The following is a 12,571-nucleotide window of genomic DNA, read 5'->3' as shown; positions in this document are numbered from 1 at the left end:
AAATGATTGCATGCTTATCATTTCAGATCTATTTCCAGCTTACTTAAATTATTATACGTCATGCGATATTTCACAAAAAAGGAAACCATAATATGTGAAAGTTATTAATTTTGTCAAATTATCTTTTTCTAATTATCACATCTTTTTTTCCTCCTAATTTAGCCACAAGCTATTTATCCATTCTGAGATAGAGGGCATTTAAGACACTTCCCAATTACCCAAAGTCTCGCTGTTAATAAGAAACAACAAATAATCAATAATGTTACCCAATTGATTTCATATGTTTCCCTTAGTTCACCCAATAGAATTATTATTGAGTCTAATTGTAACTGGTCCCTTTGACATTTTGCATGTAACAAAGTAGTTGTTAAAAATATTTTTGTACTAGGATAACCCCATCATACTATGGGTGGCATTTGAAAGGGACTTGCAAGGTGGAAACAGCTTCTTCTGCCAGCTTCAGTTTATTTGCAAAAGACACCATTGTGTGTCAAGGCTTTATAAGACAGCGAAGAAATACATTTTTAAATGATTTCAAAACTTCCCCCTTGGGTAAACAGCAGTTTTTGAATGCAAGTACTGTACAGGAAAGGCATTTGGAATGCTATACTGGCTCATATTTTCATCTATTCCAATATGCCTTCTTTAGTTAAGATGCCTCAAAATGCACTCAACACACAATGTTTGTTCAATGACCCATCCTTAGTTTTGACTTGCAGTTTCTGGCAATCAGAATTTTTGCATATCTTGAGAACTAGATGCACATCATCATTTTGGGCAGAGACTCCCTGACCACAAATTCTATTCTCTGTAATGTGTATTAAATTATATACTGCTGAAAATATTGGTGATGGGTGTAATGGAATGTATGACTATGACATTATAAGCAATAACTCTACTGCATTGATTTTTTTCCCCTGAGTGCGCATCCTTGTTGCTGGAAGGGTAAGGTGCAGCAGAAAGAGACTAATCTATTGAAAAAGTCAATTATAAGTACACCCCTTTTGCACACAAAAGTTTCAAAGTAAGTCATAATTGCACTGTTCTCCTGCGTATCTCCACTTACAAATAGGGATTTGTGACATAACTTATATAAAAAATATTATGCTATGCCTTCAGTCATTTGCAGAATTGGTATCATATAGTGTTGCATTGCACTCTGTTCTTGCACTCTTTGTTTCTTATAGAATTTTACTGATCCATCTGAAATTCTTAGAAGGTGTGGCACTCCTGAAGAGCTTATTTCAAAAGGATGCCAATTGAATTTCATTGAATTTCCTACTTCTGAAGTGGTAATTCACAAAAACAAGCCTCTTAGTGAAGGGCCGCAGGAAAGCAACTCAGATGTTACACAGATTTCTCCTCAAAAGCTAACTATCCTACTGCGGCCAGGTAAGTTGTATTGTTCATAAATGCTATTTTTTTTTTAAATCATTTTGTAGCTTTGTAGATAGCCATTTGTTCATATTAAATATCAGGATGTGAGATGTGACATATTTAGGTTGCAATCCTAAACTTGCTTACCAGAGTTGCGCTGAACTTAGAGGAATTTACTTCTGAGGAAACATATTTAGGCTTCTTAAAAATGGAAGTTATGAAAGAACACTTAGTAAAGATGTGTAAGGTTGATGAGCTTCTGGGAAGTCCCGCCCCTGCCCCACCCCCACCCCCGCCAAGCATCTGTGCAGGGGAAGATTTATTTCCTTGTATTTCTTCTATTGCAACATTCACATGGCACAAAAGCAGCATTTTTTTAAGGACTCGCCCTATTTTTCTGATTGCAAATTATTTTAACTAATTTTTAAATTGTGCTTTTAAATTGCTGTAATCAGCCCTGGGAACTAACGATGAAGGATAGGTAAGAAATATAAAGAACTAAGAATTTTCACTGATATCACCTAAAATCATATCTCCCCAACATTTGTAAGATTGTTACAGATACAGGTCAATTGTTTGTTTGTTTCCTAAAGGCTTGGAAATGATCACAGCACATTTTATAAATAAATTTGGTAATTGTACTCCACAGCAGCAGTGGCAGTTGGTGAAAGCTGTAGCTGAGATCACATAAACCAACCTTCATATGTAACTGCCTCACACTATTCACAGGCTTCAGATGAATCTCCAGAATAATGATCGGTGGGATTCAACTAATGAGTCCCATCAGCAGAAAACACACATAGATTTTGGCTTGCTCAGTGGAGCTTTCCTCCCATGAGCCCCCTGAAATTTGCTTGAATTCCTCCCATTGAGAAATTAGCATAACCAACATGCTACTTTTTGTTGGCTTTTGCCTACTCAGACAGTTTTCCTATCTATGCTTTTCACACGTGGCTCTTATACTGCTTTGTCAACTTTCTTAAATTACCATAAATATGGAATCCGGGCCAGATCTCAATATTATCTTTTATAATTCATGTAGCACTATCAGTGTGCATGGCACCACACTCCATCCCCGCTGAAGCTTCACTTACTAGGGTCGTGTGGCTGTGGCTTCTGACAAGATCGCAAGAGAGCCTAGCAAGATCACACAAAGGGCTCTTGCGAGATCTTGCCAGACCCAGAAGCCACCACAACCACTTCTCCTCACTTGTCTGGCACTTGTCTGGCACTAGGGGGGCATGCCTGCTGAGGTGCCCTTTCTGCCACCTGAGGCGCTCCCCCAGTCTGCCTCATTGACAGGCCAGCCCTGCAGCTAACACAAGAGGAGCCAACACGTTTTTTATTCTTTGTGAGAGCTACAATCAGGTGGGGGTGACGTGGCCGGGGTTGGCGCAAGGGGGCCTCAATCCCTTGCCCCCAAGCCAGATCACCGCAAGGGCCTGGATGCCCGGCTGCAACACCACCCACCATGAAAGGTGAGTGGTCCTACTATAAGAGGATAATATTTTGAAATGGAATTTAAAGTTTTACATCAGAAAGAAGAAAAACTGGATTCTAATTCAGTTAAAATCTTGATGTGGCAGTGAGAACCGCCTTTCTGACACAGCTTCCCATTTACAAAGTAATCAGAAACTGAAATGTGTTGGGTAAATGTAATGCACATATGATGAATCAACACATCTGCTTGCATTTTGGGAGTCTTCTTAAGGGAGTTGGTAAGAACTTTGCTTGGAAGTGTGGCTATAGAGGCTCATTATGAGCTTCTGAATTTCAGAATGTAAAACTCCTCTGCTCATCCAAGATCGTGTCTAGAGATAGAAAGGGTACAGAAACTGATGAGTAGGAGGTTCTACATGAGGGCGATGTCAGGAATGCATCCCGTCAAATGATTTTTCCAAATTTCCCAAGGCTATTCGCCCATGTTTTATTAAGAAGTTTACATGAATGCTGATAATTAACAATCGGCTTTCTATACTTCCAACATAAAATGTTTTTCTTATGACATGGTTGCCACAGCGAACCCAAAGTACATTGACTTCTTCTATGTTGCTTGAGATGATTTTATCCATGCCCAGGAACATCCTATACAACAAGCATAATGTGTGAAGGAGGACTTAGGCTGCAATCTCCACTTACCTGGGAGTAGACCCGTTGAATTCTTTGGGCTTACTCTTGTGTAGACACCATTAGAATCACACTGTAAGTATGTCTTTTAGCGCATTGTGATGGCTAGTAATACTGCTGGGAACACTTTTTGTTACAAAGGACCAGAAAAAGAATACTGTGAGGCAACAAGAATAAACAGTTCCAGTCAATATTGCATTTCCCTTTTCACTCTCTAACGACAGCTGTGTTAATTTCTTTTCTGTTTCCCCTGTGGTTTCACAAGGAAATGAAGAAACAATACAAATCAATGTTCGTCAGACTGAAGATTATCCAGTTGACCTCTACTACCTCATGGATCTTTCAGCTTCCATGCATGATGATCTGGAAACCATTAAGGAACTAGGTTCTACCTTGTCAAAAGAAATGTCTAAACTGACAAGTAACTTTCAGCTGGGTTTTGGGTCTTTTGTAGAAAAACCAGTTTCACCATTCATTAACATTGTGCCAGAAGAAATCAAGAATCCTTGCCAGTGAGTAGCAAAAACATCTAGTTCAAATACATTTTGGATCAGATTTCTGTCCTTTTCAGGGGTAGAAGTTAATTTGGGTCTAGGGGGCAGGGTAACCAGTTACCTTCATTTTCAAGGGGGCTCCAGTCTCTTTAGTTGCTATTTTCTTGGGGTATCAGTATTTCACCTTTTACTTGTGTTACATGAATTGAAAACAATAGAAATGTGGGCAGAGCAATCTAAAAGTGTGGGAGGAAGGAGAACCAAAGGCAGATGAACCATCTTTTCCTATACCCTTAGCTCAGTGAAGCAAAGGCTGCCGAGGTTTCCATGGTGGTGAGCAATGTCTCCACAGGTAAGTCTCTGTCTCTAACCTTGGAGAGACAGTCTCTGAAACATCCTGTAGTTTCTTGGAGGCCTTCCCAAGGACCTTTGGATTGGCACCTGAAAAAATTATCTTTCAGATTACTTTTTATTTTTTAATTTTAATCAAACAATTATACATGAATGTGTATTTGTGTGTAGACAGACAGACAGACAGACAGAACAAAAGTAGATGTTGTGAGCCCTTATGTTTGCCAATAGACTTATACAGTGGTGCCCCGCAAGACGAATGCCTCGCAAGACGGAAAACCCGCTAGACGAAAGGGTTTTCCGTTTTGGAGGCGCTTCGCAAAATGAATTTCCCTATGGGCTTGCTTCGCAAGACGAAAATGTCTTGCGAGTTCCTGCGGTTTTTTTTTCCTTTCCCCCCTTTTTTCTAAGCCGCTAAGCCGCTTATCAGCTGATCTGCTAAGCCGCTAAGCCGCTTAACAGCTGATCCGCTAAGCCGCTTAACAGCTGATCCGCTAAGCCGCTAAGCTGCTTAACAGCTGATCCGCTAAGCCGCTTATCAGCTGATCCGCTAAGCCGCTAATAGCGCTAAGCCGCTAAGCCGCTAATGGGCTTGCTTCGCAAGACGAAAAAACCGCAAGACGAAGAGACTCGCGGAACGGATTCTTTTCGTCTTGCGAGGCACCACTGTACTTCAATCCTAGAAGGATAAATACCCACTGTCCATTGCATAGTGATTTGAGGACCTTACCACCTTTGTTACATTTGAACATATTTTTATGAATGCCAATTTCATGTGGATACCTATTTGGACATCTGGAGGACTTTTATCATACTGTTTGTTTAATTTTAGAAGGAAGAACTAGTGGCTATTTTGTTCTCAATGTGAGTTGACAGTGTGCATATTTTTTCAGCCATTTTCTAATCTATCTTTTTATTTGTTAAATATGACACTTAAAAGAATAAAATAAAAATAAAACTAGACAGACAGACAGACAGACAGACAGACAGATTAGGATATAGGAAGGCACAATTTTGCCGTCCTCCCTGTATTCATCACATGCAGCACTGTTTCCATTACCCTGTAGATCAGCTTCTGCCAAAAATCTTGTTATTTGTCTTGCTGTCTGCTGTAGCAAAATTTTGTAACTTAGGTATTTATTTATTTAATTGATGATGGTTTGTGTTCAACATACCGCTAAGGAGATTGTTCCATCTGCACGAAAATTTCTGCTAGCCTGATAGAACTATTTTCTCTCTCCTCCCCACCCCCTACACTATTCGGAGTGTTCTCATGATCCTCTAGAACAGATTTGGGAAGGGCATGGGGGCTCATAGGAAGAGCAGAGGTGTGGGGAAGTCCCGTTACACTTGCAAGAATTAGGACCGCAATACCTCAAGGACCACCTCTCCCCCATATAAACTGACTCAAACTCTGCATTCATCATCTGAGGCCCTTCTTGGTGTGTCTCCTCCACATGAGGCCCAGAGGGTGGCAACATGAGAACAGGCCTTCTCTGTTGTGGCTCCCTGGTTGTGGAATGCTCTCCCTAGGGAGGTTCGCCTGGTGCCTTTAGTGTCTATTTTTAGGTGCCAGATGGAAACATTCTTCTTCAACTAATATTCTAGAGCCTTTTAAATGTGTCTGTGGGAAGGGTGGGTATTGTTTAGCTGTTTTGTTTTTAATTATTTGCTTGTTTTTATCTTGTATTTTATTCTGTGAACCACCCTGAAATCTTATGATGAAGGGAGGTATATAAATCTAATAAATCATCATCATCATCATCATCATCATCATCATCTTTATACTGGCTTCTGCTTGTGCAGTGCCTTAAATGAATATGGCCAAATGTAACTATTATGTTATTCCACCCCATTTATTTTAGTGCAGAGCAAAAGCAATGAAAAAAACATAATCTTATATGTATTATTCACAGTCTGAAAGTAACAACAGGAATACTAATCATATTCACTGCATTAATCTCCGTTCCAGACATGGGATGAATAAGTGAAGGCCTGCAATTTCTGCAGCCATTTCCATTTTTGTTGGGAATCTGGGTGATTTGATGCAATGTGTTGGTTGCCTCACATCATCTATGTGTTGCCTCCTTCTTCTTGAGTTAGACTTTTACCCCTTGTCTCTCTAGAAGCAATTCCACTGATACCAACTACATTTTCTGCTTTTAACATAACCTGAGTAGATTTGTTTCACTGCTTTAATAGTTTTGATCCCTTTCTCCCTGCTGTTTGGAATCTGTCCTTACCTGGATTTGGTACAATCTGGTTTGGATGTTAATTCTTGAACAATTTTGAGTATATTTTGCCTCAGTTGGAGGTAGTGATCATTTTTATAGCATTAGTTGTGAAATATGAGAGCTTTAACAAATTATAAGGCATGGGGGGATGTTTTGGGCTGATGGATAATTGATGTGTTGGTTTGGAACAGATGGATTTAAATCCCACTGCAGTTGTAGAATACTGAGACTCTGTAACAGTCAAGTCTTGTGAAGTCTCTGTAGCACCCTGCTTTATGGGATCATTATACATTTCACTTCTGATCAAATAAACACCATAAGAAAATTTAAAAGATCCGTTTTTGTCACATAGCTAGGGTGTAGAAGCTGAAAGCATCTTTACAAAGACTACAAGACTTCTTTAAGCTGTTACTGAGTGTATGCTAATCTATAAGCATTCGTGGGCAAATAAAGTTGCACAGTAGAACATTGTAAATAGCAAAGTGCCATGCTGTATGTTTCATTAATAAGAATTTTCATGTGATCTGCTGCATTAATTGTGTGTCTGTATCTACAGAAGTGTCCCACATGACTGCTCTCCAACATTTGGATACAAGCACATTCTGTCATTGACAAATGATGCTGAAAGGTTCAATGAAATTGTGAAAGAACAGAAAATCAGTGCTAATATAGATACTCCAGAGGGAGGATTTGATGCAATTATGCAGGCAGCTGTGTGTAAGGTAAGGAAATCTAAATCAAAACTCGTTAGGTAAGTTCTGTTGCTGTGTTCACCATAGTAAACCACTTCCCACAGAGTCCAAGTTTAACTAACATGAGCTGCACTGAAATCTTAACTTCCACTTTATAAACGCTGATGAATTCAAGGTGCCAAGAAAGTCCTCTCAGCAGCATCTGGTAGCAGGTGGTACCATCAAGAGGGCCTCTGATGCTGACTGTACTGTAAGTTCTGAGATGGTTAGTATGAGGGAGAAGACCTTTTGGGTATTTGGGTCCCAAGCTGTTTAGGATTCCACATGCTAGTACTAGGGATGGAGAAGAAATTTGATTCAGTTTGCATTTAAAGGAGAAACTGCAAATTTTGTACTTTCTGAAACAATATGTGAACTGAAACACAGCCATCCTTCAAAATTTCCACTTCTCTGAATTTTGCAGTTCTCCACTCAAGTAATGTGTACAAAAATGCCAATACTAGGGTAAAGTGTGCATATAAGTGCATATATTAATGCAGATAGCATTCAAAATGCATTATATTAGGCAAGATTGATTTGCAAAAATGTGTGTATTAGAAGAAATTCGCACTATGATTCCAATTAATTTTCATGAGGACATTAAAACAACACCACCACAGTTTCTGTAGAAGGCTTACTAGGAAAAAAAGAAACAAAATTGACAGATTTGCCCATCCCAGCTAGTACTAACACTCTGAAATGGACCCGATAGCTTGCCAGCAGCCCACACAGTACATTCAGGACTGGTCATACATTATCCCATTGGGCTGCCCCACACCACTCACTTATCTGGCAGCTGCATTCTGCACTAGCTGCAGCTTAAGGCCAGCCCCACATAGTCCATTGGCATAGTCCAGATGGAAGGACCCTAGAGCATGGGTTGTTATGGTTTTTATCACTGAAGCAAGACAATGATATAGAAGTACTGTACTCATACATTACCAATGTATCTGCTACCATAATCTGTTTACATTTTTGTTGCAGGAAAAAATTGGGTGGAGGAACGACTCATTGCATCTGCTGGTCTTTGTGAGTGATGCCGATTCCCATTTCGGGATGGATAGCAAACTGGCAGGAATTGTAATTCCAAATGATGGAGAATGCCACTTGGATCATAATAATGAGTATTCCATGTCAACTGTTTTGGTAATATGCTTCAAGTTTTACACTTTACTCTTCTAGAAATTAATTGTATGTGCAATGTGCACATTCACAGAAAACAAATGAAAGGACTATTGGGGCCATTCCCAACTGAATTTGAATAACACTATTGGAGATGCCGGGGGGAGGGGCAGGAATCCATCTGAGAACTAAAACATATTTTATTATTTTATTTTATTTTATTTTATTTTATTTTATTTTATTTTATTTTATTTTATTTTTATTTATTTTTATTTATTTTTATTTTATTTTATTTTATTTTATTTTATTTTATTTTATTTTATTTTATTTTATTTTATTTTATTTGCCTGTCTGTCTGTCTGTCAGTCTGTCTGTCTACCTAATTATATTGCTATCCCACCTCTCTACTGTTGTGGAATCTAAGGCAGCATGCATGTGATCACCCATCCAGACACTGACCAGACCCAGTCCTACTTCACTTCAGGAAGGTGGTGGTCTCACCTGACTTCAGACTATACTATGGAACACACATACCTTTTCAGGAGTGTGGAAAGCAACCACCTCTCTTCACATCAGTGTATCAGTCCTTTTTTAAATACGCAGAGCCCTGGATTTCTTTGGTAAATGGCACTGTATTAATCCCAGTAGGGCAGCTCTGTAGTAACTCATATAATAAGATGTGCTACTTGAGTTTTGAGTTGTCACCTGTTTTATTACAGGCATGGTTTCTGTAGTTTTTTTTATTAGGACTTCAACACAAATACATTTTTAACAGGTGAAGGGTTTTTTTTTTTAAATGCCTGGAGATACGTGTTCAGCAACACATCACTGGATAAATTAGCATGCATTGGCCTGGTGTTGAAGAGCCATATGCAGGACTGTAAAATAAAACAAATGCCACTTTTCACCAGAGGCATGTATTAAGGATATACATAGGTCCAACTGATCCAGAGATGAGCACACAGAGGCCTCAGTTTCTAGACTCTTCTGTGCTACCATCTTCTTTTGATAAGCCAAAAGACAGCAAAGCCATGTTTTTGATTTAAAGTTTAACTTTTGCTTGATTTATTTTTCTTTATGTTTGTCTTCAGGAATATCCAAGTTTGGGACAATTGATAGACAAGATTGTGCAAAACAACATTTTATTAATTTTTGCAGTGACAAAGGAACAGGTTCCTTTGTATAAGGTAAGAGACAGATTTCTTACTTGATCCTCCTTTTCATGTGTGTTAAGATGGCACATCAGTACAAAAAGCACTGTAAAGCTTCCAACATCCTCTAATTAAGGATCCTAATCTCTTTTATAGTAGCATAGATTCAGCACACATAGGCACCTAGTCTAATTCGACACTAAAAATATGGAACCAAGACTTATTTAGCAGAAGAACTGCATGCTCTACAAGACACAAAAAATAGAGGTAGTGTTTTTAAGAAGAGGGGAACAAAAATGCCATAGAAAGTATAACAATAGAATAGGGGTTCATACATTATAAAACTTGGTATAATGTTCCCAATGAACAGAGGAAGTCACTTGAGAACTCTGATACAAGGATAAAACTGATGAAGAGATTCTGAAACGTGATGCTTTTTACAACAAGAGTGGTAGCCCACTCAGATAGTGAGGGATGTAGCATTCCAAAGGAAAATGGAATTTTGCAGTCATTGAGAGGTGGTTAGTGTTTCAGGATGAAATAATACTGCAAAGACTGAACAGAAGCCAGAGACTCCTTATCTAAAAACATATCCACTCAATATTTTCCCTTCAGTTCTGAAAGTCCTGTGTTCCCCTGGATATAATGCTCAGCCCATGCAATGAATGCTTTCTGAACAACACAGTCCAGACCACATTTCTGTTCCATAATAATGTCATGTGTGGCTTAGAAGGCTTCCCCTTGTCTCACAGCACTAATATCCCTGTACCAAAGACATTATACCTCCTGTTGCAGATTATGTACCATATTTTATTTTATCCCTCCCTCCCACAAACACATTTAAAAGACTGTAAAATATTAATCAGCCAAAGGCCTGGTTGAAGAGGAATGTTGTCGCCTGGTGCCTAAAAATATATAATGAAGGCACCAGGCGAACCTCCCTGGGGGGAAGAGCATTCCACAAATGGGGAGCCACTACAGAAAAGGCCCATTCTCATGTTGCCACCCTCTGGACCTCACGTGGAGGAGGCACAAGAAGATAAATTTATATTATTTATATAATGACATTTTAATGTGTGAGAGAGAGGGAGAATATGTGTGTGCGTGCCAGTGGTGGGTGTGCACACACTTGTGTACACACAGCCCCTTTTCTCAGTTAACCTGTGCAGATCACCTGAGGAGAGGCATTCTGAATGACCTGATGACTGAGGAGGGGAGGGAAGAAGAGCAGAGGCCAGGTCTGTCCCTCAAGTCTCTCCTGCCTTAGAGGAAATAGGCTGCTGAAACTTTGAGCTTGAATGCTCCTCGTTTCTGTGCAACCTGGAGAAGGAGATTGTAAGTACAGTGGTACCTCAGGTTAAGTACTTAATTCGTTCCGGAGGTCCGTACTTAACCTGAAACTGTTCTTAACCTGAAGCACCACTTTAGCTAATGGGGCCTCCTGCTGCCGCCGCACCGCCAGAGCACAATTTCTGTTCTCATCCTGAAGCAAAGTTCTTAACCCGAGGTACTATTTCTGGGTTAGAGGAGTCTGTAACCTGAAACGTATGTAACCTGAAGCGTATGTAACCCGAGGTACCACTGTATCTGCTTCTTGATTCAAACTATGAGATGTTGTTTCCAAATCACAAACTGTAGTTAAACTTTGGATTACTGGAGTCACAAGATCAAACCATGGTTTCTGATCCTGGCTTGTTTCAATAAACCATAAGCATAACGACAAACTTGTTACTTTAAACCAGGAGACCTCAAAGCTGCAGGTTATTGAGCCTGAGCTTGTGCAGCTGAGAGGCTTCAGGAAGTAGTGCTAAGTGCTGCTCCACCAACAGAGACAGAAGTGCACTGTGGAGAGCCAACACTTTCTTAGCTGGAAGCCCCCAGACACACTGAAGGAAAGCTCCACTAGTGGGGTGGGTGAAAATGAGATGTGTTGTGGGCAGGCACAAAGATGCCGTATCCAAAGCATCGTAATTTCCCCAGCACACCTGCATTAATGGTAGGATTCTTATGTCAATCCAAGGGCTGGTGTAGAATCATAGAACTGTAGAGTTGGAAGGGACCACAAGAGTCATCTGGGCCAACGCCCTGCAATGTAGGAATCTTTTTGCCCAGTATGGGGCGCAAACCCATGACCCTGAGATTAAGAGTCCTATACTCTACTGACTGAGCTATCCCAGTGGGTAATTAAAGTGGCCCCCAAAACCTCCCCTGCCCACAGTGAAATGACATAGCAATAGCTTTGGTGGTTGTTCCACCATCAAATCTCACCTGGCACCCCATGCCCACTGCTAGTGCCCCTATGCCCATGCCTATTCTTTGTCCCAGCAACCCATATATGAATAGTAGGGTTGCCCTGTAAGAAACTGAACTCTGCAATTCATGTATCATTAGAATTAAGATTTCTTGCTGAACAAGGGACTCATTATTTAGTTAGACACAATCGCCGGTGCAGTTTGACCCTAGATGTCACTCCATATGTGGAGATACACAATGGAAGCCCTCACTGTATCTATGTGAACAGATTTGGACCACCATGTATGAATACAAACAGGAATGTCTACCTCCAAGTGCTCAGTTTCCAGCAAGTGTCAGTCAATTAGTATTGCACACAGTCAAGATTAAGAAGGGCATCTTTAGAGAGAATGCTGGTGTAAGCTGCAGCCCTCTTCTCATACAAATCTCCTGTAGAAATAGACTGGAATACAAGTAAAAGCCCCCAAGATTAGATCTAACAGCTTGAAATAAATGGCATCACAAATAGAGGGTTATGTTTTCTGTGGAATGACTGAGAGTGGTGTTATGCTACGGTTAACAGAAATCCTTTTCATTTGTTTGCATTAAAATATATACTATTTAGATAGGTAGATAGATATTATAAAATTAGTATTTTTAAAATATGTATATGAAAACTATAAACATGTTCTCAGAGGGGTTTATAGCTATATAGTAAAAACAAATCAGAAATGCAAATATAAATCCATAAA

General features: G+C 39.7%; 1 protein-coding gene across 2 annotated transcripts in view; it reads left to right on the top strand.

Moving 5' to 3' along the window:
- ITGB6 (integrin subunit beta 6) overlaps positions 1-12,571 on the top strand; it is a 67,710-nt gene that overhangs the window by 33,819 nt on the left and 21,320 nt on the right. For both annotated transcript variants that reach the window (XM_079977849.1, XM_079977850.1), the window contains 5 exons: positions 1,188-1,392; positions 3,770-4,016; positions 7,140-7,305; positions 8,299-8,460; positions 9,528-9,623. In XM_079977849.1, coding sequence (XP_079833975.1) covers positions 1,188-1,392; positions 3,770-4,016; positions 7,140-7,305; positions 8,299-8,460; positions 9,528-9,623 — 876 coding nt within the window. The remainder of the gene's footprint in view (positions 1-1,187; positions 1,393-3,769; positions 4,017-7,139; positions 7,306-8,298; positions 8,461-9,527; positions 9,624-12,571) is intronic.

The sequence above is a fragment of the Podarcis cretensis genome (assembly GCF_951804945.1).
Source record: "Podarcis cretensis genome assembly, chromosome: 1".
Lineage (NCBI taxonomy): Eukaryota > Metazoa > Chordata > Lepidosauria > Squamata > Lacertidae > Podarcis > Podarcis cretensis.
Note: the sequence above shows the minus strand (reverse complement) of the source record. Positions and strands in the feature narration are given on the sequence as shown.